The sequence below is a fragment of the Acanthopagrus latus genome, chromosome 14 (assembly GCF_904848185.1).
Source record: "Acanthopagrus latus isolate v.2019 chromosome 14, fAcaLat1.1, whole genome shotgun sequence".
Lineage (NCBI taxonomy): Eukaryota > Metazoa > Chordata > Actinopteri > Spariformes > Sparidae > Acanthopagrus > Acanthopagrus latus.
Window position 1 is genome coordinate 5,463,200 of NC_051052.1, and position 27,619 is coordinate 5,490,818.

The 27,619-nt window shown below is 43.0% G+C and overlaps 1 protein-coding gene across 1 annotated transcript in view; it reads left to right on the top strand.

Annotated features, from left to right (window-relative positions):
* The window catches only part of LOC119032288 (anoctamin-4-like), a 51,808-nt gene that overhangs the window by 12,260 nt on the left and 11,929 nt on the right, over positions 1 to 27,619 (top strand). The window contains exons 3-20 of the mRNA XM_037121272.1: positions 30 to 254; positions 9,686 to 9,886; positions 10,120 to 10,268; positions 10,477 to 10,626; positions 12,734 to 12,834; positions 13,877 to 13,921; positions 13,995 to 14,126; positions 14,374 to 14,480; positions 15,694 to 15,749; positions 15,880 to 16,001; positions 16,128 to 16,262; positions 17,278 to 17,374; positions 18,134 to 18,194; positions 24,520 to 24,602; positions 26,125 to 26,265; positions 26,628 to 26,792; positions 26,959 to 26,995; positions 27,168 to 27,279. Coding sequence (XP_036977167.1) covers positions 30 to 254; positions 9,686 to 9,886; positions 10,120 to 10,268; positions 10,477 to 10,626; positions 12,734 to 12,834; positions 13,877 to 13,921; positions 13,995 to 14,126; positions 14,374 to 14,480; positions 15,694 to 15,749; positions 15,880 to 16,001; positions 16,128 to 16,262; positions 17,278 to 17,374; positions 18,134 to 18,194; positions 24,520 to 24,602; positions 26,125 to 26,265; positions 26,628 to 26,792; positions 26,959 to 26,995; positions 27,168 to 27,279 — 2,119 coding nt within the window. The remainder of the gene's footprint in view (positions 1 to 29; positions 255 to 9,685; positions 9,887 to 10,119; positions 10,269 to 10,476; positions 10,627 to 12,733; positions 12,835 to 13,876; positions 13,922 to 13,994; positions 14,127 to 14,373; positions 14,481 to 15,693; positions 15,750 to 15,879; positions 16,002 to 16,127; positions 16,263 to 17,277; positions 17,375 to 18,133; positions 18,195 to 24,519; positions 24,603 to 26,124; positions 26,266 to 26,627; positions 26,793 to 26,958; positions 26,996 to 27,167; positions 27,280 to 27,619) is intronic.

Sequence of the window (27,619 nt, forward strand, 5' to 3'; positions counted from 1 at the left end):
AAACTTAAGACGTATTTGTCCTCCGGCAGGGTTTGACCTCGGGGGTCAGGTGGCCATCGGGTTCTCCCACTGGAAGAGTCCCTTCCCGGCGAGCGGCCAGAATCTCCCCAGTCCGGACTGCGTTCGCTCTGAGGCCTCGGCCGTCCCGCCCAGCAGCGAGCATCTCGAGCCGGTGTCCTGCCCGGCGTCGCTGTCCATCACGCCGCTGCCCACCCTCAGTGCCAGTCAGGAGACGCTCTGCGACAGCAGCACGAGTATGTAGAGCGAAGCGCAGTAAACAAACACAGCCGCCGAATTTACTGGTGCAGCAGATTGACATCACCAAAGTGTTTTTTTCAAAACAGATCTTGCTAGTTGAAACACTTCTTAGTGTCAGTGGGGCCCTTTGGCATAAGGATAATATATACACACTGTAGATGTTTAAACAGTCTGGAGGTGGCAGGAAGCCATGGCAAAGAAGGAAGGAAGGAAGGAAGGAAGAAAGAAGGAAAGAAAGCAAGCAAGAAAGAACGAAAGACATTAGAGCTCCACAATTAATCAAAATCATAGCTGCAGTTCTTTGCTAAAGGTCAGATATGTGACAGAACAGCATTACAATGAGGAACTGTAGCGCTGCAGAGATCTTGACCTACAAATCTTGTTCTCCTTTGTTCGGTGCCGCCCCCACAAATGTTACATCACCATGATCTCAATAGTTTTTTTTTCAGTGAAAATGAAAACTGGGAGGTTAAAATCGATCAAACTAACCCCAATATGATGTTTTTACTCTATAGTGCAGCCCTAGAGGAAATGGCCGTGTCCAGTCTGTCTGAAAACAGTTTTCCAAAAAGATGAGGGATCAAATTCACAGTCGTCAATATGAGGCTTCAGCTGTCTGTGTTGGACAATTCAAGCATATGTATCATAGTATGGTATAGTCACTGGGTTCTCCTTCTGGAACTTTGAGTGATGTTGCTCCAGGACCATCATTGCACCTTTTTTCTACATGTCGTAGCTTTGCAACTTAGGAAAAATGACCTGAAAAACACACACATGGGAGAAGTTGACCTTTCTAACATGTGGTTAACGTTGTGAAATTGTATATTTTAACCCAAACAATGTTTTCCTGAATTACGTATCTCTTCACTTAAACCAAACCAAACCGCGACAAAACACTGAAGAAAAGTGATAGGATGAGTAAACCTAGTGTCAAAATCATAATAATGTGTTCCAGTGGAGATGCAAACCCCAGAGTCTAGAAGAGGGTGTCTGCAGCGAGACGAGACCGAGGCCTTGACGGGATGAACCGAGTCAAGTGTGAGTCCCGTGCTGCAGGAGACACTATAAAATATGTAACATGCAAACAACAGGCTTCATTTGAATTGATCTGAATGAGCCACATTCCCATTAAAACACAACCCAGAAAATAAATGGACATTCATCTTCATTCACTTCTTTTAATGCCATATTTACAGGATGTGCGTGTACGTATCAGCGCACCTAAGGTATGTCTTGATGAAATCATTGCAGAGGGGAATTTTTTACATGTGGGGGAATTTTCCTTTGTTCCTTATGAGCAACAAATACGTACAAACCAACCCGGAGGACCTGGAATCAACTGAACCATCTTTATTCAGCGCTGCTTGTCTTTTACCTTCTGAATCGTTACAGTTGCTGTGCATGCATTTGACTTTCAGGGTGTGTTTTGTCCTCCGATACAAGAAAATCATTCAGTACAGACTGTATCGAATAACTGTTGTAGTAACCAGGAGTACACTGAGACTCTCACATTACCAGAGTCCTGGGTGTTCTCGGTCTGTTCAGCCACATCGTTAAGCGGCATCGCGATGTCCCACCGCCCCTGCACTGTGACATCAGTTAAACGTCTGGGAGATGCCCGCTTCATCTGTGACACACACACACACACACACACACACACACTGTTAAAGCCTCGTGTCAAAGCAGCTTTGGCCGAATTAAGGAATGCCCGACTTACGCCGAATCTGATTAATGAAATGATGTCTTTAGGAGGAATGATTACAATGACCGCTGATTTAAAAAACAAAACAAAACAACAACAACAACAACAAAAAAACAACATATTTGTGGACATGTTATTGAGGTTGTAATATTGAAAAAATTGCAAACACATCCTTTAATACACATGTGTGCTGTGGTGTGTCTGCGTGCCCTTGAGTCTCCATCAGAGGATCATGCTGACACTGTCATCAGTGCCAACTGTCATTGTTTTGGGCTACAGCAACACTGACACGGCCGGCCCCTCTCCTCTGGTTGGCTGCTGCCAGGGCAGCTCGGCCCCCCGATTGGCTGCCGGCGGGAAGGCATCATCGAGCATGCCGATGAGCCGCACGCACCTCCTCTCTCTTCCCCCCCTCACTGTAAACATCCCGCTCGTGCTTGTGTTTTTCCTCTCCAGAGAAGATCTTTGACAGCTTCTGCGTGCGTCTCTGCTCTCAGCATCTCTGCTCTGAATGACTGCGAGTGTGTGTGTGTGTGTGTGTGTGTGTGTGTGTGTGTGTTTGCAATGCACAGCTATGTTGGATCGACAGACGCGGTGATGAGGAGGAAGGAGTAAAAAGAAAAAGAAAAAAAAAAAAAAAGTGGGGATGCTGTTTTCCCTCGTGGGACGTCGCGTTTGTTTGTTTTCCATCAGCGAGGTCATTTGCACGCCGGGGCCCGGAGGGAGGAGGAAGAGGAGGAGGAGGAGGGGGAGGAGGAGTGGGGGGAGAGAGGGGAGGAGGGGTGACCGCTGCTGTGGGGGTGTGTGTGTGAGGAGCGTGTGGGGGAAAGAGTCTTCTGGCTGTTCTGGCGTCTGCTGCGGCTGCTGAGAAGCTTCCCCCCCCCATCCTCCTCATCCTCCTCCTCCTCCTCCTCCTCCTCTCTCCCTCTTCCCCTCTGAGGGGTGAAGCAGCCTCTGTGCCTCTCTCCACCTTCACACGGTGAGTGTCGTCAAGTTGCCTCCGAAGCGAGGGGCAGCTTGTTCTCCCCCGTCCGATGATGTGCTTTGTTTTTTTTTGTTTTTTTGCTGCAGTGTGTGTTGCCGTGTCCTCCTCGCACTCCTCTCTACAGCTGCTTCACCTCTTTTCGTGCAGTTCCCTGTGGCCATTCAAGCATTTGACCTTCACACACACACACACACTCTCATTTCCTCTCTAATCGCAACTGTACATGTTTTCATTCATGCACTCTTCATCCTCCATGACGCATCAGTCGTAGTACGCAGAAATGGGTTATGCTTCTGTGATGAGTTTGTGTGTGTGTGTGTGTGTGTGCAGTGACCCTGCCACCCATCCACCAGCAGCAGGTAGCAGGCACCAAAAACCCCACTTCACGCACCCAACGTCCTAGTAGGGCACGCTGGGTGCATCGGGACGGAAGGACCGATTCTTCCTCACAAGCGACTGACACCTGCTCCCCCCCCCCCCCATCCCTGAGACACATCACACACACCCCCTCACCCACCAGGCTGCTTCTTCTCCCCTGCAATCTGTTATTTTCCTCTCAGTGTGAGCTGTCATCTTCCAGGTTGCCTTGGTTATGCAAGGAGCCACGTTGTGATGGACTGTTTTTTTTGATCGCCTCTGAAACTTTCCTCGTCTCAGAAACTTAAAGGGCAGAGGCGAAATAAACACCGGCTCCAGTGATTGAATAAGCGAGCGATGAAATAGCGACCAAAACCGATCCAGATCCTGCTGCTTACGTTGCAGCACTGCAGGCCAACTGCGTGAGGACACAATAGCCGAGCCGAATGCACTTTAAAGGGACGCGCCAGTGGCTTAGTGTCGCATTTAAAGTCAGGTCCTTGTGAGAAGCAGATTGTGCAGCGGTGGCTTTTTTTGTCACTAGTGAAAAACACTCCATCCTACATGTGTCATGTTGCTCTTCCATGGCATCTTCACCTCTCTGCTGCCGGCCGAGTCTACGAATCCAATCATGTGTTGTGTCAGAAAAATCTCCAAAGCAAAGCCAAGATAATCGGGATGACATCATCAGAGTTTAACGTCTAGAAGTTGTGTCTGGAGAGAAAAAGTTTTTCCCATCGTTGATTGTGCAAAATCGTTTGTGTTCATCGCTCTGACTAGATGTGTGTCTTTGTGTGTGTTTTAAGGCTCTGATGGTTAGTTGATTATTTGCTTGCTTGTTGACTGTTAAACTGATCACCAACTATTTTGATAATCAGTTCACTGGTTCATTTTTTATTTTTTTTTCCCAAGTCAAAATTCTCCGGTTCCAGCAAGAGAGTTCCTCAAAAGTGTTCAGGATGTTATTTTGGAGTTTGGGGGATCACTCATCAACATTTTTACAACATTTTCTGACATTTTGGCAAACACTTAGGTCTTCTACCTCTGCCAAGGAGGTTCCGGTTTTCACCCCATGTGCGTTTGTTTGTTGGCTTGTCGGCAGGATCACACAGAAACTACTGAGCTGATTTCCACCCAGTGGGGGGGATGGGTCTCCGACCCCATCAGCCTTTGCTGCGCATCCAGATAAAGGGACGGATCCAAAACCTTTTGTCACCTTCTTTAACTTTGCGAGCCGTTTAGATAAAAACAGTTTCTCGGGGATTTGTGGAGCTCGATGAAAAAGATCAGGTGTGTTCAGGTGGCTGGTATCCACGAGTGAGTACAGTTTGATACAGGGCTGTGGAGTTTGATATTGGATCAGGCTTGATTGAAGCCTGGAGGTGTGCACGCTACTACGTGCCATTTGTAGGTTTAATCCCTTTTTTTTTTTGAAGAGGTGGTTGTGAAGAGGCAGGGAAAAGAACTGTGGACAGTTTTCCTATGTGGCATGTGCTGTAACCGTTACCTCGTAACTGTGTCTTTATGTTGACTTAGTTTGCAAGTGCACCACCTCTAAAATCTGCCTTGCGTTCTGTCTGAAGTAGGGCCATGCAGCTAATCGAAATATAATGAAATCACAGCATGGCTAAGTGCAGTATCCAAATACAAGAGGCTATAATTGTTTTCATGAAGGTGGGATGATAAATAAAGTGCTGTAGCTTGCAGAGATGTTTGGGTCTACAAATCTTGTTCTCCAGATGTACAGCAAGACAACAGGTTTCTCCAAAAAATGTTGTATAATCAGGATTTTAACATATAAATTTCTTTCAGTTCAAATGTATCGCAATCTGTCAAAACAATTGCAACATGATTTTTTTTTAAATTTATTTTTTTGTTTTTACCATATTGTCCAGCCCTGGTCTGAACACACTCTCATACTTTAGGAAGTTCCCTCGAGAGCCACAGAAGACAGAATACAACTGTAGCTCGAACAAGGACAAGAAAAATAAACTTGAAGTATAAAATGTCCTCACAGCGATCCTTTGAAATCAAATGGGCCTGATCTCATAGCACTTTAGAATAGCAAATTCAAATCGAATGTGCAATCCCGTCATCAACTCATCCATGTGTACCTTTCAACATTTGTAATTGAAGTCAGATGTTGACTGAGGAGGCGGAGACGGCTTTACAGCCTGAAAACGAGGCGAGCGGCACAAGACATGAAACGCTGATTAAAAATGCATCTGATACATCGAAAAGACGTAACCTACTTACGCCTGCGCGCATGAATTTTCATGAGCTCCAAACACCGGAGGTCCCGATTCAGAACCAGCGAGTCGAGGGGTGTAAATCTTTCATACGATAGGCCTGTCAATGAAAGGAGAATAACACTGGCACTGACACAAGGGGGTCAGCCGGATCATCTAACGAGAGAAGAGTCTGTTTGAGCGGCAAAGAAATAACACAGTGAATGAATAAATTAGACAGGCACGGACTTTGAAGTTTCTAACTGAACAAAATAAGTCAAATCATCAAAATGATTGAACAGATTTGATCTGAATGCTTTCGATGTCTGTTTACTGTTACTGACTTCTGAATAGAACTGTGTGCTACACCTCAGTGTGAGTGCTGCCAGTGCTTCCCATGTGACCGCAGTTGTGTCTTGGGTTACAGACGTACCACAGGGCCGTTAAAGTTTGATGGATACATTGTTTGACTGGCCGCCGCCTCGGCAGTGCGGCGTGATGAGGCCTAATATGTGGTGTGTCGGTCCTCAGAGAGCCAATATTTATAGTAAGCGCTTCTCCCTCCTTGTAACGAGACCGGTGTGGGTGCTGAGGAGGCGCTGGCGGCGAGCGCGTTGGATGCGGGGAGGTGAAGTTAACAAGCTAGCGCTCTTCATTCCCGTGTAGAAGTGTAAATAACACTCTGAATGAGCGTCTTGCGTCGAGTCTTTTAGTTACAAGGCGTCTGCGTCTTAAAAGTTTTGTCTCGTGGCATCGATTAAAAAAACCTAAAAGCTCACAACCAACGTTATATATTCAGATATGTTTCTCCATGAAAAAAAAAAAAATCCCTCATTAAAATGTCTTAGATGTAACTCTGCATCTTGGATTTCATTTACTATGCACAGATCTATGAACTATCTCGCTTCCTGCTCACCTTCGACTCTGCTCATCCTACAGACAAACGGCGCTTTCTGGCAGAAAGTCCTGAAGGAAAACTTGAACGCACCAATCCTCGCAAAGGCTACACCAGCAGATCTTTTACGTCTATTACGAGATGCTTTCCTCGTGGACGGCCCTAAAATCAGTTGTTTCCGTCAGAATTATCGTAAAATCATCTAATTCAGCAGCTTAGCTATCTGACAAACTGTTCTAATTCTCGCCATGACATTCGTCAAACTCCCCTTGCTATCGAAGATGTCCTGTCAGCATTTGACATGACTATCATGTGAAGTTGCGGGATGACTTTGGCCAACGTTATCTAACACACTGTGGATTTGTTGGACAAAGTCAAAGGATAAAGGAGAAAGAAACTCTCCAGTTGATCAACTCGATGGCGTGTAGTCACTGTGTCCCCGGGATGAATTATAATGTGCTGGGTTTCAGTATATATTTTGTGGCAAACCCCTCTGTAAGCTTTTCAAAACAGTTTTCTTGAAAATAACTAGTTAATCTGACTTTTGCGGTCCTTTGGTGTTACCTAAAGGCTAACCATTTCTCCTTTTCCAATCGAAAACACAGCACATCATTTTTGAAATCGTTAACCCACTTCGGTTCCCAGGGTAGCTAAGCTAACAAAGCAAGCTAACTTCGCTAGCCTGGGAACCAGGCAAAGGTTGGTGGTGTTTCCAATTGCTTTAAGAAGCATTCTGGTCTGCGCCTGCTGATAACCCCCCCGCCCGCCCCCACGGGAAATGTAAAATGAAGTGAGAGGTTCTAGACTAAAACTGATTGGCAAATTCGTCTAGCGATGCCAGGTTAAAACTTAGCTTCCAAAACTTTGCCGGATCGATTCTCCTCCACCACCCGCTTCGTTCTCCATACAAGACTGGCTCCTCAGACATGTGACATGTGAAAACCTGGCTGCTCATAAATCCAGATTCATGTGGTCGTTTCCGTCCCTTTGGATATAGCTTCACATTGGGGGGGGGGGGGGATGTTTAATGGCACACTGAGTCGAGGCAGAGGACGCTGAGTGCTGATTTTTCCTTACCAGTAGAAAATTTATCACCTTTCTATTAGCTGCATCCGCGGGCTCCAATGTTCCGAAGCATCAGCGGCTGATTAAGAGCCAAGACGCTCCCCCAACCTCTATCTCTGTCCCCGCCGCTGCGGCTCAGCACATTTCTTTCTTTTTTTGCTGAGTCACCGTTCATGTCACAAGCGAATATTCAGCGCGCAGACCTCTAAGACAGCCACCCACCTCTGCTGAAGACTCTCCAGAGATCTGAAAGTAAGAGATTCAGACCCGTTTAGATAGAGTTCATTTAAACTGTTTTGCAAAGCTTTGAATAATTTCCTCCCCCCCCCCCCCAAAGGACTCGGTCCGGTTGACAAATAGGCCCAATTACCGCGTGTGTTCCCATAGAGAGTCTCCTCCGTTTCAGGTTCTTTCAAGGTTAATCCTCGTGAAGGAGATAAAAGTTACGGAGCCGTCGTTTTCTCGTTCTTTTTTTTTGTGGGCCTTTGACTTTCAGATAACTTTTTTTTTTTTCTCCTGTTATCTATTACCTTACTCCCTCCGTTACAGCTCCTTGTTTTATCATCTCATTTATCTTTCCCACAGTAACAACAACCCAGGGAAGAGGTTTGCCACTGTGTGAATGGTTATCTCTGAACTTGTTTCGGCTTTGACTGCTAAAATGGATTTTTAACAAGACTAATCAAGAGTCCAACTTTTTGCCCAGTTTTGCCCAGTCTTCAACTGACTTAAATCAGCAGGGCACTCTGGGTTACCTGAGTAATTTCCAAACCAAAGAACACATCAGCCGAAGCCAGGTCCAACATGCTCGCCCCCCCTGTGTTATTTGGAAGACAGACGGATGTTTTACAAGGAACATTAGTCAATTACTGAACTGTAAACTCCTCACCTATTGAGATGAAACATTCACATAATTCAGTCGTAATTGTTTATATTTTTGCCCCAATCATTATTGTAATGTATAATGGATCTGATAACTGTGTAGTGTGGAAGGTGCTGCTCACAGTGATGAGCCCACAGGGAATTTTAGCTGCTTCAAGTTCATTGTTTTTTAGGATCTTGTCTTTTCTGTCGTTGACTTTTTTTTCCCTCAGCTCTCAGTAGCTTCATTTCCAGTCACAGCAGGTAGCTGTTTTAGTGCAGAGGCTCTGTTAAGCCTCCTGTCTAGGCCTACTACCTTTCTGAGGAAACAGCAGTCAGGAAATGTATCACTGTTTGCCAAATTTGCCAAATAGAATTGCATATATATAAGAAACAGTTGATCTGTGACTGAATAGCCTAAGTTATATACCGCTTGTATCTTTTATGAGGTGAAAATCAGTAAATGTTGTTCACGAGCAAAACCGTAAGTCTATATGAAAGTAGTTCCTGGGTTTACGTCTTGGTTCATGGTTAGAAACAGTGCTATCAAAGGACGTGAGCTAATTTTCTCTGTTTTTATATGAGTTTGGACAGGACCAAATAATGTAGTGCACGGCCACAACTAAGCCAGTAGGTTGGTCTACCAGGTGTTTAGCCATTTTTGTGAAATATATATATTAGGCAGCTAATATACTACCAGTGTTAGTTAAGTATGGCATTAAACTTTAGAAAAGGTGGATGAATAGAGATGTTATCACTCAGTTAGCTGATCAGGACATATTCAGGGTTTTGCAGACACATGGGAGACAATGAACGTTGGGTTGACTCGTGTATGCACATAAACTATGTGAAAACGAAGCCGTAAAGTTAAACACAGACTTGCATGAGAAGGTGGCTCAAATTAAAACTCATAACTAAAATTTAGTCATGAATTCTGTCAGAGATTTTTTTTTTTTTTTTACCTACCTAATTGTGGCTTTTAAGAAGAAGTATTATAAGTCAACAGGCTGCCTTAAATATAAAATAGTACTTGTGTAAATGGTGACAGCTTAGAGCTAATTACATGCTGAGAGTTGTTTGTGTGTGAAATGGATTTGAAAGTAGCATTTACAGTTCGACCGCAATGCACTCATTCTCAATATGATAACTGTACTTGCCAAGTTGCTGACATAAGTTGTCTCACTGTGAGCTAACATCATTATGTTCCATGCTGTTCTCATTGTGACCTCACTAGAAGAACAAGAAATGCATCGTTAAAGCGACAGCAAGTAGGATCCAAACATCATCCAAACTTGAGGAAATAATGTGTAAAAAGGTTTGTCTGTGTCTCACAGGCGTGAGTGTGTCTCTACATGGGTCTGAGCCCCAGTGGCGGAGCCTCCACCGACGAAGAGTCCCGCTGCAGCCCTCGGCCTCAGGCTACCAGGCAGCGGACAGACCCCTCGCCTTCTCCTCCAGCGGGAAGGCCGACATCATGGAGGAATCCTCGGCTGAAGTCCCGGACTCCAGCACTCAAGACGACGTGCCTCCCCTCGGTGAGACACTGCAGCACCGGGGCTTGAAATGTCTGTGTAGCTAACGTCAAAAACTGTCATTCGAGGGTGAAATGCTTCTGCTCAGCTACCGTTCAGCAGCTAAAGAGACATATATTTTTCCCAAGAGGTCGGTTGAGACCAAAACAGAGCTAAAAGCAGAGCAAATATCGGACTTAAACTTATAAGGTGGCCTGTAATATCACTCTTGTACACTCTGCTCTTCTTCCCGCCAGCTGTGAAGGACGTCAATGTGCTGCTTGAGAGAGAACGGTCAGAAGGCACCAGCAGTCCGTCCAGAGACGACGACTCCACCCTGCTGAACCCAGGAACCCACAGCAGCATCCTGGAGGACAACACGAAGTCTGAGTCAGGCCTCCCAGAGGTCAGTGGTGGATCTGCAGATCTCCATCTCGCTCCCCTCAGCCCAACTGAGCGTATAGGCCAGTTTAGGACAGGAATAGTTTGGATGTCCTTCCCTGATAAATGATAGATAAGATGTCATTTAAAACAAGGTGACAGACTCCTCCTCTTAATGGCCAGTTACGGTTCTGCCATTAATCTCTGTTATCTGTCTGTCTGTCTGTCTTCAGGGGAGGAGTAAGTCGTGCGGGCTTTGCTTCAGCGATGGAAAGTGCCGCATCGACTACATCCTGGTTTACAGGAAGTCCAGCTCGCAGTCAGAGAAAAGGGAGATATTCGAGCGCAACATCCGCGCAGAGGGCTTGCAGATGGAGAAGGAGGTAAAGAACAGGAACACATGCCATTTATTTCATTAGGATGACGACAGTTCAGGCAAATGAAGATGTTAGCAGCTCGGCCGTCGATCATGTAACGGCCCACACATCACACTGACAAGTGTCTCAGCAGTTAAGACTATAAAAATCATACTTGCCTTGCCTGCCAATTAGAAAATAATTGTGACGTGCCTTTAAAGAAAAAGCAACTGTTAAGTAACCATACAGCAAGAGAGACGTAATTCATGATTGCCAGATCTTTTAGTCAGTTTTGCATTAAACAGTTATATTATTTAGTATTCAAAATGTTAGAGGTTAGAAAATAAAAAGACTGAAATTACAAGAGCAACATAGGGTTAGTGACCTATTTTTAGCCAAGTTGATGAGGCAAATGGGTTGTGATAACATTTAATACACTCAGCAGACACGTAGTTCCAATTTCCACATTATTATATTTTTGCATGTACTGTGCTGTTTAAGGTACCGTATTTCCTGTTCTGTGTTTTGTTTTTTGTTTTTTTCCTACAGAGGAACATTAGATGCTTTTTAACTGCTAGCTTACTCTGGTACAATAACTTTAAAATGTTCCACTGCCTTTGTAAGAGTAAACAATAAAAAAAAAAATATATATTTTTGGTGCTCTCGCCAGTCCAATATTTACTCTACTTTGAGCCCAGTTTTGGTCCCCACCAACTGATATGTAACTCTTTAGCGGCTAAATGTTTCATTATGTTCACCAATGAGCCTTAGTCAGCTGTTTGGTTCTGGAAAGGGAGTGTAAAGTGTTGATAAAAGTGATGAGACCGCTGAAACCAAAACAGAGGGCTGAAAAACGCTAAAACACATGGCAGTGCACCACAGAGTCGCAGAGGTTATATGAAAATATTGATTGAGCAGCTTTTAACTTGATTTCTTTGTACTGCCAGCAGCCCGAAAAGCCAAAACAATTTCAATTTTGGCATGTACTGTAAGGTAGAAAAACAAGCAAACATTCCTATTTAAACATTCTTTTAATCACCTGATACCATGTTGACATCATCGAATTAATAAAATGTTAAAAAATCCAAATCATTCAAATTCTTTCTCTGACTCATTCAGCTAATCATAACCCCTCAAGAGAGACATGAAGTCAGGTGCAGGCTCAGAGCAGGGCTCCCTCAGCTGATGGGGATTAAATGTCTCGCTGAAGGGCACCTCAGCAGGGCAGGCGACACAGTCACAGGGCTCCACCTGAGTAACGGCCTTCATAATCACATCAAGCCTCCATGTCTGTTTTGAGCAACGTTATTTCTGGTCACACTGTTCGATTCGAGAGACTTCTCCGCTTTTCTGCCCATGCAGCCAAGCAAAAAAAAGCCTAATGACTGGCGGGTTCCTGTACTGACAGAGAATTAGCTTCACAGTGTATTTTGGCAAACCTGCTGCTGCATTGACAGTGTGCAGCATGAATCAATACCAATTTGTGTGACGAAGCAATTTCATACCCAGTCCTGTAATGCATGTAATCTCAGTGGGCAGATTGCTGAGTTTTAAAGCACTCTGAGCCTTTGTGCCCGGTCTGACAACCGAGTGCTGTTGTGACGTCCATCGGTGGGCCATCGCTCTTATCGCCGAAACTAATCTGGCGAGGGCCATTTTCTCGCTGGCTGTTTCTTATATCGCGAAAACTGTTGCTAGATAGAGAAGAAAATGCGGTTGTAGTGATTTGTGTTTGTTTGTGTGTGTCTGTGTGTGTGTGTGTGTGTGTGTGTGTGTGTGTTGAGTTCTGGACTACTTGCCAATACGGTAGCATCAAGGTCATCATTATCTGGAACATGCAGAGGAAGACTGCGATTCTTGTCTCCTTCCGACCGCCCACTTGTTTTTCTTGCATGGAGTCACTTTGTTATTTTTAGGTCTCGTTTCCACTTGACTCCTGATTCATGTACCCTTAGACTGACTCCCACTCCATCAGGAGGCACAGGTAAACAGTTGGAAAGAGCTGACGCGAGCAAACACATTGATGCAGAACTGATGTTCGTGCTGCTGACAGCGTCAAGGTATTTTGTAGTCCTATCCATTTTAACTACTTTTAACAGACTTTAATTGCCGTGTGTGCTTGGTTTCCCTACAGGCCTCTGTTACGAACAGTGACGTGATTTTTCTGAAGCTTCACGCACCGTGGGATGTTCTCTGTCGCTACGCAGAGCTCATGAACATCCGCATGCCTTTTAGGTGAGACAACAAGGGTCTAAACATTTGTTTTATGCATTTTTTTACTCATTACACATCTGCAGAGGCAGTTTTTTTTGAGTATTTTAAAGGTGCAATATTCATTCATACTCAGAACAAATAAGGGGTGGCATATCACCAGAGAAATTGCTAACTGCTGCTAACTGTATCTGCTGTTAGCTAGCTAGCTCAGTTTGTCGTGCAACAAGCAGTCCAGACTGGGACGTGTTTAGCTGGTTAGCATGCTAAATAGACAATAGAAATCTCCGCAACATAGATTTCATTAGCTTAAAACTATAACTTCATCGCATTCTGTTGATCATTTTAGGCAATTTTTAATGTTTTCAACTCAAATTCTTTCATAATGTACCTATAAATCTAAGTTTGCTGGCTTGTAGTCTTCTTCTTCACTGCCTTTGTTGGTTCATAGTGTCGCAGGAGTGAGTCCTTAAAGCCTAAAATAAGTTAGAATATTTCGCTCCGCTTCCCTCGTCTCAAAGTCAGTCCTTTTTTTTCTAATAGTTGTGTTGTTAAAACAAGCTTGACAGTTAGTTCAGTTACATCAATACTTGTGAGCTGTGACAAGGCGGTTGCTAACGAGTGGCTGAATGACACCACGGAAGTTGTCAGGGACATTAAACGTCATTATTCCGAGACCCATCCACTCACTAATCCATCTTCACTGGCGGATTTGATTTGCAAACTAATCCAACTCTAACTTTACAACTTGCGGATCGACCTATTTATAGTAAAGTCGGTATGGTATAGTGCAGTAAGAAGCTTAGCGGTGGTTGACATTGGAGTCATGCAACCATGATGTAGTTTGTTATAGCCTAACGTTAGCTTTTCACTTCCGATGATGGCATTCAAATTAAAAGAATTATTAACAGCGAACTTTGTTTGTGAAGACCATCTTGCTGAACAAAAAATTAATATAACGTGATAAGGTATGTATATCACAAACTTGTGTTTGCTGGGGAGCTTCTGTTCCCCATTGTTGAACTGTAATAAGTGCTAATTATTTCCAATGTCCTACATGTTCCAGGAGGAAAATCTTTTACATGCATCGAAGGCACAAGTTCATGAGCAGGTGAGGCAGCATGAGATCAGCTGATGAAGCACAGCTCTGCTCCGGCAGCTTTAACACAAACTTCACTTTACAGGATGGAGAAACGCATCAATAAATTCCGCGGGTGGCTTCCGCGCAAGCCCATGAAGTTCGACAACGACACCCTGCCCGACCTGGAGGAGAACGAGAGCTTCACCGCGCCCTTCAGTCGATCGAGGATACATCAGTGAGTTTTTATTCAGTCCCCGTTTTTTTAAAAAAAGGCACCCATCCCACAGAAATGACTCGAGCTTTATCTTGTGCTGGTGCCTGGTCTTTTCCATTTCCTCTTTAATTCCTTTTCCACTTGAGAATCTCTCTGTTGCCTTCCTCATACAAATTTGACCCAACACACACACACACGCGCACACACACACACAGACAAACACAAATCATTCAGACAGATTTGTAATAACTGGTTCATTTCACTGCAGTTTCATCATCCACAACAAAGACACTTTTTTCAACAACGCCACCAGAAGTCGCATCGTCCACCACATCCTCCAGCGGGTCAAATATGAGGAGGGTAAAAATAAGATGGGTGAGTTTTTCCCCTTGGCATCGTGACAGATTGGACTGTAGAGATACTGGAAATTAAAGGAAAATGGCTGCTAACTTGAGAAGGGGTGCACAAAGAAAATGGGAGAAAGATAGTATCTGATATTCAATTTTCCCTCTTTGTCTAAACACACAACTATTTTGTGCAGTTAACACTTGTCTTTTTTCAATTGTCAACTATAGAGTAACCTTACATTTTGAGTTAGTTACTTCGCTTTACACATGTGTTGTTGTTTTTAGCATTTTTGATAATGTGATAATCACCTCGATAGCGATGTTAGCCAGTCAGCTAGCCTAGCTGGCAGCTAAAAATGAGGAAAAGCACATTCAGGTTCATGAGCAATGAGGTCGGAGCTATATAGCTAACTTTCACAAGACAGTGTATGTCGGGCGCTTTAATATTTGCCAGCATTTCCAAGCAGCGTGTGTGAAAAAGAGCCACTGGCATTTAATGTTAGCTAAGCTCTGAGAATCAGGCTAATGTTGGCGGTGAGCTACTGAGCATTAGCTGAGTGACTAGCTAATGTCGCTAACAGTAATCTAAGACACTGAGGTGATTATCAAACTAATGCAAGAAAGCATAAAATCTATTATCAATATGAACGTGGCTAGCGATAAAAGAAGAAGGAGCTAACAAAGCTAACCAACTAACTACTTTCAGTTGACACTGTGTGGTGATACCTTTGCTTCCAACCTTTGTTATCACCTTATAGTCCTTTGAAATCCTAAAAAGGCGCTCTGTGGAATTTCTGTGTTCGGTCGGTTCTTTATGCTAGCGGACCCCTTTTCTAAGCTAGCGTTAGCTACTGCTGCTCTCTGAGTCCTTAGCTAGGAAATCCACATCAGCAGCATTAAACAACTACAAATCGTCTATAATCATGTATAGTCGACTGAGAGAGACGGGGAATGTCACGTTACAATCCGCTCACATATGGCCAATGAAAAAGGGATTAATTCTATACATAAACCCATGAAGCGTAACCCTGACCCATGTAGTGGAGAGGATGTTTTGTCCTCTCTCATTGCCTCCTCTTTAATGGCAAGCTTACGTTAGACTGCAGTGAGGCAGATGTTTACAAAGCATACAGCCCTATACCTTTATCCATGATTTCAATATCTATAGTGTTGAATTTAAAATGGTTTCTCACTCGGTCACGTGTTTCTCCTCATTCCCGATTCTCTGTTTCTGATTCCAGGACTCAATCGTCTTTTGAGCAATAACTCGTATGAGGCAGCTTTCCCGCTTCATGAGGTAATAATCAAGCTGATATCCACAAAGCCATACATCAAATTCTGTGTCGGATCCCATGTGATGGTACCGCACCGATAAATACGAATGTTTCTCCATGTCTGTCTGTGTGTGTGTGCCTCGACTTCTTCAGGGGAGATACCACAGCAAAAACTCCATCAGAACACACGGAGCAGAGAACCACCGGCACCTGCTGTACGAGTGTTGGGCCTGGTGGGGGGTTTGGTACAAGTACCAACCGCTGGACCTCATCAGGTAACTGCACTCACAGACATCGGGATGCAGACCTGCTGCTTTACCAGACATGAGTTTATTTCTCTATGAATGTATTTCAAATGAGAGCCTCAAACTCTCTCCTCCTGTGCTCCGTTGCTGTATCAGGAGGTACTTCGGCGAGAAGATCGGTCTGTACTTCGCCTGGCTCGGCTGGTACACGGGGATGCTGTTTCCTGCAGCGCTGGTCGGCCTCTTTGTGTTCCTGTACGGCCTCTTCACGCTGGAGCACTGCCAGGTCAGGTAAACACGCCTCGTCTTTTCTATGAGAGAAAATAAGTGTCCCTTGAGCTGGCAGTTGTATTGTATTTGAAGCGTTTTGGGGTTTTTTTTTTTCCAAAAGCTCCTTCATTTTCAACGTTAGAATTAGCCTCACCTGCTACAAATTGCTGTTTGATTTTGCTGCTGATGAATGACTAATGAATACGGATCAGATTATCTGTTTATTCTTACGGATGGGGATTGACAGCTGGTTTGAGTTGTGAATCAATCTGAAATTATCTGATCCATTGGAGTATTTGTTTTCCAAGGTTATAATGTCTGTACAGTCTGTACTGAACAGTAAAGTTCAAGTAAAGATGGAAACACCAGCAAAAAAACAAAACCCTGGCTAGAGTTCCGGGAAACATGGATTCGACACTTTCTCCAACCCTTAATGAGGGTAAATGTCTCATGTTTGAACATCCGCGATACGCAGTGAGGTTAAGCAGACTTTTATTTCACGAGGACGAATTAAATGAATACAAATGATCTCTCATTTACGCAATTTCAGATGTTTAGAGAAAGGGGTATTAGTCTAGAACTGGTTCTAGTTTGAAATGGGTTATAGATCAAACAGTGGTTAAAGGGTGGATCTTTTCACACACCTGAGACATACAGAATGCATGACTTTTTTCCCCCTACACAGAAGATTGATCAGGATTCAGTAAGGGAATAGATAAAGTATCAGACTGATTAGATAAAATCCGTAATGGCCTCAGTATTTGTAACTCTTATCAATTCCTGTCCGTAGTTATTGTCCATTGTAGCTTAGTAATATTGTACTGTACTGTATTGTATTTTATTGTATCGTCTTTCCCCATGGAATAAGAAAGTTTGGACAAATTATTTTTGTTCAGAAAAATCCTGAGTTTATCACCAACTTTGGGGGTTAGGGTTGGCATCACTTTGGGCTTTCACTATCGTGTGGCGCCCGAAAGCTCTTTTCACCGTTGCTTGACATTGTTTGAGTCTGACGGGCTAAACTGTTGTTCTCCAGTAAAGAAATCTGCCAGGCCACTGACATCATCATGTGCCCCATCTGCGACCAGTACTGCCCCTACCTGAGACTGTCAGACAGCTGCATCTACGCCAAGGTACCGTCACCACAGCACGGGGACAAAATGTTCCAGACGGCTGTTGTGCACGTCGCTATCGCTAAATGCCGTTTGAGAGCCCGATCAGACAGAACACCGTTTTTAAGTGAGAGGCGTCTTATTCCGTTTTATTCTCAACAGGCAATTTTTGGCGTGCTACTCACGCACCCTTGGACGCCTTCTGCTCTTTTGCAGGGGGTGCTCTGAACACTTCGAGCTGAGCAATCTTCGACTCTGAGCTGAAAAGCACATGAAGTCATTGTCAGACTGTCAGTGACTCATCCTTAAATACGTCTAATAACACGCCCCGAGCTGATAATCATCCAGGCGGAGCTCCTTGGATGAGATAGTGGTACTTCATGTGATTTCTGCTCTCCTCCTGCGTGCCTGGCATGCCGTCTGTGAACAGAAGCATTTCATTCATGAGGAGGCTATGAATCTAGTCACTGGGAAGTTAACTACCTCTAGCTCACCAAGACAAAAAGGTACAGATCTGCCAGTGTACTTGCACAGCAAAACAACGGATAGGCTAAGGATGAGTAATTTGGTGATTGGCGGCAATAATACAAATTTGATCTGCGCTGCTCTTTATCTAAATTGAACGATTCAATTAAAAAGGCAGTGTGACGCGCAGGTTGTCTAACACGCTCTGTCTGTTTGGGCCCTTGTGAAAGTGATTGGTCAGGGATTGAAGCCAAACTGCATTTGCATTTGTTAAAAGATTAAAAGTCAGCTTGAGACTTCCTTTCTTCTCCTCAGGTGACCCACCTCTTCGACAACGGGGCAACTGTTTTCTTTGCTGTATTCATGGCTGTTTGGGGTAAGCTGAACACTCCATGAGTAATGTGTTAGCAAGAATTGTTGCCTCTTTACGCACCAAACATAAACACACAAAAACACAGAACACACTAAAATTCATTTAGCTCTGTTTTGGTCTCCACCAGCTGCTGGAGGGAATGTCTTTTCAGCTGCTAAATCCGCCATGTTCACTTGCTAGTCAACAACGGTGGTTCTAGGCAGGTAGCTTACAAGGGGTTTAAAGGAGCTTTCTTATTGAAAGCAGCTTGACGTGTAGCTGATGAGAGCGGTGGTGAGGTGGCTGGCTGCGAAAGCACAGGACGCTAAAATGCACATGTAGAACTGACTGACTGACTGTATTTGCTGACTTGGGTGATAATCCTCTGTATTTTCATCAAGATGACCTACACGTGTCACATAACACACACTTGGTCCATTGTTCTTATAAAAATGTATTATATCAATTTATTTTTCATTGAAATGATGCAAAAATATTAGAAATCTCAAAATCTCAAAAAAATAAAACTATGATTGCTCCAGTCAAAAACTACACATTACAGCGTTGCATATAGATCTGATACATGTCTTCCTGCGCGTTTCCATTTGCTTTTGGTCGACACAAGAAGTCAGTTCTGAACCAGGTCCCAGGGTATGGAAGGTGCAAACAGAGGGGTTTTGATGGGTTCGTATTGTTTGGCCGCTGCAGGCGTAGCAGGGGATGGAGCAGCAGCAGCAGCACTGCATGGCAGATAGCCGGCCTGTTTATACATGTCAGGGTGGCAGGATGAGGCTGAGGAATGCAAAAAGAGAGTAAAATATATCAAAAACAATGTACGCTGTAAAAAAAACTACTTGACTGAATATCCTTATTGGCACACTTAGAATTAACAAGGTGACTGGAGGGTCGATTTTAAATCGAGGCAGCTGTAAAACCAAAATTCACAATTCATACGAAGTCTCGATGCCATCTTATGTTCAATCACACTAATATTGGAACAAAATGTGCTTCAAAATTGGAATGCGAAATGCTCACCAATGAGTTTCTTAACTACATCTGGGTGTTTGAGAGCCTCTCGCACTCTGTTGTCCAGTCTCAGAAATCTCAGCATGAAGAACAGAGCCAAACACAGCTGCAGGGCAAAGGTCAACACGCCCAGCACGATTATGGTGTCGTTAACTGTTGAGGGTGAAGCAGAGGGAAAGATTGGATGTGGTTTTGCAGCTCAGTGCAGAGGTGTGACACACTGCCAGGACACATGCATTTCAACTTCAAGCGCACGTAGCCATTCTGCTACAAAATACTTTACCACAGGGAACTGAATCCAAGCACCAACAGGCATTTAAACCTTTATCGTGGTTGTTTTGTAACCAAAAGCTGAGAATCTAAGGTACATAAATCAAAGAAAGCGGGGCATGCCCTGTTGCATTAGTGTGTGTTAATAATTCAGACACTCAGACATATTCAGACAATGTTCTCATCACTGTGGAAAACCATATCAGTTTCTCCCTCATGAATGTTTAATTGGTGACTTGCAGGTATAGTGGGACAGATATCAAGTCAAGGCAGTGGTAAAGAGTGAATGAAATGTAAAGCCAAATGAAGTGAAAGGATCATTTCAACCATTATCTCCTCCACCCCGAAATGCTGATTGAAACTCAGGTGAAATGACCACAGTCCACAAAACATTTCTGGAGCTTCGCAGCAAAAACAGGACTGGAGCGTTCTCCTGAACAACAGAGGTAGCCGGGGACTCGTTTTAAAATTTATGAAAACAACCAAAAAGGAATTCAGAATGGCTCCATACCGCTCATCCAGTATTATCCAAGAGATTCCAAACTGATTGAAAAGGTGTTTTTTTTTACATTCAACAGGCGGTCAAGCATGTGCAACCGCTTTAGACCCCTAAGTCTCTGACATTAGCAGCTACGATTTGATCCTAAAAAAATGTTTAAATAGCGTCTTTTAAAATCAATTTGGGATCTTGGGTCTTCGAGCGACTTGGATTAAGCTATATGGAGCCAGCTGTGTGGAGCCATCTTATATTTCTTTATTGTTATTTTTTATTTTTGTTGTCCCCATCTATGTAAGTTATTAATGAAAATGTTGCAACTCTGTTTTGCTGTGACTGCAAAAATTCACAAGTTCCCATGGGCATGAAGCAGGTAGTGATTCAATTTTCTTATCTTGGTGACCTTTTCCTTTAAGGAATTACTTGTATAAGCTAAAATCTTTGTTTAACTAAGAAATCACACCATTTTGACAATCTAGGAATCAGTATTTCATTGGAGATTTTACAGTACCAGCTGATGATAGCTGCGGCGTCGACTCCAAGTGGGTGACCTCAGGCTGAGAGGAGCCCAGAGTCTGGTTTTGGTTCTGGAGGAATCCCATCACTAATGTTGAAAAGCAAAGCCACGTGAAAAGGGTTAAAAACATTAAATGTATTCATAGCTGTTATGTATGATTTAAAGATGCACTTTGTACCATTTTTAGTAATATGAATTAATTGAGTTATATCATATATGCAATGTGTTGCAGAGATAACTATTGAACTTCGCATGCTAACCAGCTAGCTTTGGCCCATCTTGTTGCAAAGCTCCTGTGCTAGTTGTGTAAACACAACTCCCCCATGGTGCTCCACGCTCCCAGTCCGGACCACTAGCTACACAGCTAACCAAGCTAAAGAGCTAACTACAGCGACAGTTAGCAGCAGTTAGCAGTTACTCTGTTGATTTGTTGCCTCCTGTTTATTTGGGGTGTTAGTTAAACAGGTGGCCACATCTCGCATAGTGCACCTTTAATATTGAGCTCTGCGTAACTTTTAAAAAAAAATTCTTGTACTGACAGGTTTCCAGACATTGTGTGAGTGCGGCACAATTCAGTGACCTTCATAACTTTAAAGTAACAGAAATCATGCATTTGATGTTTGTATCAGAAAAATAGAAAAATGTTACAGGTATTACAATATTTTTACAAAGATGAGGTAAACACCATTTAATAGTGTCACTGTGCTTTCAGATGTTTATTGTAGGTTCACAAGGTCTACCTCTTATCTTGTCTACAAACTAACAACAACACAGTACAACGTCTTGGACCTTAGTCATCAGCCTACTGAATGCAAGGTTGAAAGGATCTATGTTTGCGTTAGCGTTTAGAAGTGTAATATAAAGTTGAAGTTCAAGCAAAAAGTACAGAAGTAGTTTCAACGACGACAGTGGTATGAAAATGTTTTTTTCATAAAGCATGAGACAAATCATGAAAACTGTATGGCTGCATTAAATACAGCTGAGACAAATAAACAAGCTATATCCATGCTTATAAAAACACAGAAGACATGAGTCGTATGGAATCTGTCACACAAACTAATAAATCTGACCAAAAACATGCCAAATTGATCTGAACGTTTGGTATAGAGCACCGGGATCCTGGTGAGAATGTTCCTCTGTGAAGAGCAAAGTGGAAGAGTGAATTGTTTTCACAGCTGCTCACAATGCCAAAGACCAGTCTATGTCTGCACGTACTCCGAAATGTTACAGTTGATCCTGATCCTATCATCCTGTTTGAGAGAAGTCTAATAGAAATACTGTACTGACCTTACAGTCACTGCCTGTCCGTGTTGGAAGTTGCTGTTGCTGCTGCTGTCCAAATGAATATATTTCTGGGTTCAACTTCAGCAGAGAATCGGCTCAAATCCCTTCATTAAGGATCCTCAGAAGTGTGCTCCCCTGCCGGCTTCACATGGGAAGCCGAGCCCTTCTCAGACAGCTGAGCCTTGACATTCGAAAAAAACATTCAATAGGAATGTGGACGTGAAAGAGGAAACAAACCAACTAGAATTTGTTTGGAACTCTCACGATAAAAGCTTGTGATCAGTGTGAATGGCGCTTCGGCGGTCAGTGCAGAGGCTGGTGAACATGCCCAATAAGTAAGCTATCCACAGGACTTTGTTCCACGCTCAGTGCCCGAGCACTGTGTCTGAGAGCAACCTCTCCATGAGGTAATGAGAGTGACTGTCATTATGCAGCGTAAACACAGAAGACACTCTTTTGTCACTTTGCAGTGGAACAATGTCGGCACAGTTTGATCATCTTAACATCAGACAAGTGGGTCATTCAGGATTGAGCCAATCACATGGGGTGATAATGAGCCGCCCTTCTTCACACATGGATAATTACATTATTCTGATTAAAGGAACAGCTCACTCAAAAAATTAATATCAGTCATTATCTAGCCGTCTCCAAGCTGATGCAAAGTCAGATGAAGTTTCCTCGTCCATGAAACATTTTTTGGAGCTTCACAGCAAAAAGAAACAAACAAACAACAATTTAATAAAACAACTGAAAAAAAAACAATTACTGTTTGCAGCCATTTTTTTTAATTTAAAAAGTCTTTAGACAGTCAATGGAGACAAGCTGCATGCTAATGCTAAAGCTTAGCAGCTACAGTGAGGTTTATGGCTTTGAAAAAGGTGTAAAAATAAATAAATAAATAAATGTCTTTCCAAATCAATTTGGGATCTCAGAGCTTCTTGAGACTTGATTATGGAGCCATTTTGTGAAGGCATTGTTAAGCCCAATGTGGAGCTAAATGACACCCATAACATTTCAGGAACACAAACAAACAATTTAGATTTACGTCCATGGATTTATCGCCCCAGTGCTTGCTGGGAGTTTTTCTGACACACCTACATTATGTAACTGCAGTCACATCATCAGCACTGTATCATCATAATAACACCAATCATGGTTACAGCTCTCTACTCATGTGTCCTGTTTTTCAAAATAAGAGCACTCTCTTATTCAAGATCAATCTATTGAGTTTCAACACATCATTCCTTAAACAACCAAATTAGCTAGAGGAGAATAACCAGTGTGATAACAACATGTTAGCATGAATTAGTTTGAAGATGATTTGACCTTTTGTCCCTAAAATGTCCAATTTAGATGAAAATGTAGGTGTAAATCGATTGATATCGACACTGACAGTAAAGCTCTGTTTGGCTTTGTCGTATTAAGTAAAATAAATTAACGCAACAAAAGTATGTAGTTTAACATAAGGCAATACCACACTACTCTTTGTTACCTATGATGCACTGCAGAGTATAACCATCATTAAATACTTCATTTATGTAACACCAATCTTTAAAAGACACGCAAAATGAAAACATAGCATATGAAGAGCCAAACCAGCAAAAAAACAACAACATAAAAACATGAAAAACACTGGATGGTAAAATAAGTAAAAAAAAAAAAAATAACACTATGGCATGAGTGGGATGATAAAAACCCAGCGACATTTTAAATATCTTTAAACACTTTCCTATATAAAGTAAAGTTTTAAGAAGGGATTTTAAAAAAAGTGGCCTGTCTGATCTAAAGGTCCTGTCACCTTTGGTCACAAGTCAGGATCTAGCAACAACATCCACAGATTGCCGATATAACTCGGAGCACTGCTAGTTACACTTCAGACGCCGAGGATTTTGAAATGAGCTCACGACACAACAAAGCATCAGTTGTGAGCTCATATTTCTTGGCGCGTGTAATAATTCGGGTAGCTCCTTTAGTTCCAGTGGTTGCTGAAACAAAACAAGTGGTGGGCTTAAAGGAAAAACAGTACAAAAGATTTCACTTGAATAAAAAAATGAATAAATCCAAATAATAAAAGCATCTTTAAATGGATCCAAATCTGAAGGGGACAAAAAATACTGGATCGTGCTCATTACTCATTGCTGTCATCGACACCATTTCCAGCAACAGGCGGTGATCAACAAACAAGCTCAAACACACCGTGCACTACCTGCCCACTACCAAATGGCAGGCAGACAGAGAACGCCATTGGCTACTAAACATGCAAAATGTTTCCTCAGGGGCTGGTGGAGATAAATGAATAAAAATACACATGCATAAAAAAGGCCAGAATAAGTAAGAGGAGCTAAGAGGAAACTTGGATTTAATTCTGTCCATCAGAAACACAACTCCAAAGGAATAGTAATATTCCTCCAGGCAGCTGTTTGTTTGTGTTCCGCATAACAACTCTGTAAGATAATATGTCAATTCACATCTCGTTCCACTGTCCCCAAGTGGCCAAAGAAATCTTTTAAACAACAGGGAAGCAGCGTGAATGTGAAATTAGTGTTTCAAAGGTCTGATAAAGTAAACTTATGCAAGGAAAAATAGAATATTTGGCTCCCGGTAGTACTGTGAGCTGAGTGTTGTACCCTGAAGGCTATATCAGACTTTATGAGCAGCACCTCCAAACACATTGTGATTAAAACTGGTTTTACCATTTTACACTGACAGAGATGGTCATATAAAGCACCTGACACCATTGTGTTCATGTATTCCAGCGACAGTCTTCCTGGAGTTCTGGAAAAGACGCAGAGCTGTCCTTGCATACGACTGGGACCTCATCGACTGGGAGGAGGAGGAGGTGAAGTACTTCTAATCTGCTCCCTTTCAGATAGAATGAAGGTCGTGAGTGAATATACAAAGTTGCTGCCATTAACGTGTCTATTTCGAGAGGGTTCCTGATTGGATTACCTCGCTCGTTGCTCTTTGGCTTCACCCAGGAGAGATTTCAAGCCAAAAAATGGCCAAATTTCAGCTTTCGCAGCAGCTCTGCCTTTGAGAATTGTTCGCCTACTGCTGCTTTTTTGAGGTCCATGCCAGTCCGCAGGCTTACATTTAAAAAAGTGGGAAATGTTTTACTGAGTGCCTGCACCAGGGGAGCCTGCCTCTGTCTGAGCTGTGACTCGCTGAAAATGTACAATTTTAACACTTGCACAATGGAAGCGCTCTCAAACTCAGACCCCTCCACAGTCGTCATGTTACCATTCGGTTTTATCAGACTCTTTTGTGGGCTCCGAATGTTCTTGCCTGTCTTGCGTATCAATCTCCAGCCCTCGTCTGTTAGTCAGTCAAACTGGTAAATGTGCCCTTTGAAAGGCTGCTGTTGGTGGGCGTGAAATGACTCAGAGTCTCAGTCTGCTTTGTGCAGAACGGAGACAAGACGGATAATAAACTCTTCGACTCCTCTCATCAAAAGCTTCCAGATATAGCTGTGGCTAACTGCACAATGGAAGCGGTGGGTGGTATTAAGAAAGTGGTGTCACAACAATGTCAATGCTTAGCCTGATGCTAAACCCCCAAAAGACATGTCACCAAAAATGAGCATTCATATCTGTGCATGAAGTGGAGCCAACGAGACGAAGAATGTTTATAAATGCACGGACTCCCACAGTGTTCAGTTTGAATTATACACATCAGACATTATATAATACATTGTCACATGAATAAAGTAAAGATGAACAGAGAATGTGACATTATTTCATAAAGTATAAAAACTAGCTGGTGAGTTCAGTGTCCCCTCTGCAGTGTAGTATTTATGGCTTATTTTTTTTGTGTGGTCACTCTCGCACAGAGAACAGAAACTAGCTAGTTAGGTCTTAGTAGAGTGTTATTTTTTCATGGTTTGCTTTAAGAAAGCCCTTACTAGCAGAAAAGGGTAATAAGGTATGAAAACATGTAACACTGCTAGATGAAAAGGGCAAGAACTTATTGAAACTCCACTGTCATGTAAAGTGTCATTATGGAAGTTTCGATCCCAACATATTGTCTCTATAGTACTTTGTAGGTTTTTATTTTCGCAGAAAGGGGAAATTCACTCCGCCTATGCCCATGTAAGAAAACCGACTAAGCTGTACTTGATTGGTAAGGCAGGATATAGAATAGAGTACATGCTAACTTACTGTATGTGCTGTATTTCATGTCATAATTTAAAGTTGTAGCGCTGGCTTCGGGTCTTAGTCCTTCTCTTGTACATTGCATTTCGACACCGCTGCAAATAGAATACATGATCTCTTTCACATTGTCTGTGTATATAGAAAATCCATTGGAAGCATTTCACATTAACTGGTAGAGTTTACTCACATTTCTCGTCCTCTCTCTTTCAGGAGGAAATACGCCCCCAGTTCGAGGCCAAATACTCCAAGAAGGAGAGGATGAACCCCATATCTGGGAAGCCCGAGCCTTACCAGGCCTTCACCGACAAATACAGCCGCCTCGTCGTCTCAACGTCTGGGATCTTCTTCATGGTGGGTCTGTAGGGAAAATAAGCGAACTAGCACCACATTCACCTTCTCATGTACTCTGTCTTCATTTACAGCATTTATTTAAATGTAAAGTCTTGCCACCATGTTTCATTATTGTAGATTTAAATTATACTTCTACATATGCCTTTTATTAGCCGCACATCATTCGCTTTATTTTTTTCGGTATAGGAGTCGGTATGCACGGACAGTACATTTGTATCCAACTCTTTTATTCTATGTGAATGACTATATTCTCTTTTTATGCATATTGCAAAGCATCTTTTTTTTTTTACGTTGTAAGAGCATTGTAAAGTTAATTTGTGGATGGACTAAATGTATTTTTGCGTGTCGCCGTGACGTCACAGATCCTGGTGGTGATCGCCGCCGTGTTCGGCATCGTCATCTACCGCGTGATCACCGTCAGCACCTTCGCCGCCTTCGGCTGGGCTCTCATCCGGAACAACTCTCAGGTGGCGACCACGGGGACAGCGGTCTGCATCAACTTCTGCGTCATCATGCTGCTGAACGTGGTGAGTGCCTGCCGCCCATCGGCGACAGTGGTGCAGAGATGAGGCGGTGCATGAAGAGCGATCATCAGATTTTTAAAGGAGATAATAAAGATCTACAATCAATTTAACTTCTTGCCTAACTAACTAATGGCCAACACTGTATTTTTTTTTTTATTTTTTTTTTTAGCTGTATGAAAAAGTTGCTCTTCTTCTCACTAATTTAGGTAAGTTGATTGCAGATCTAACATTTTTAAAGCTGTTTGTGGTTAAGCTGTTTTGTCACTTTACTAAGAGTGCATCATGTCTGCATGCTTTTGTGAAGGAACTCCAGAATCTGGATCTCACTGTGTGTTAGTGTGTCTCAGTGTTCCTCCTTTTCCCTCTGTGCCACCGCAGAGCAGCCGAGGACAGAGTCAGAGTGGGAGAACAGCTTCACCCTCAAGATGTTCCTCTTTCAGTTCGTCAATCTCAACAGCTCAACTTTCTACATCGCCTTCTTCCTGGGAAGGTGAGGAAGTCACAGGAAACGAAGTGGGGCATGTGCCGCTGCAGAAGTGACGCATTCATGCACTTAGTTTGTCCATTTTTGTTTTCAGCAAAACCACTAACATACAGCGACAGTAAAAATAACATAGCCTGTAATAAAGGTGATATACAGAATACCATTATTGTGATATGAGACTACATGTTGTTTATGTTTGGATACCGCTATGTCGTGATAAGACACGAGTGTTGACTTTTCCTGGTTTTAAAGGCAGCACTACAGTAAAATGATGTCATTTTCTGAACTCACCAGACTGTTCCACTTGTCCTAAAACGTGGCTTTGCCAACTTATTTGTTTATCCAC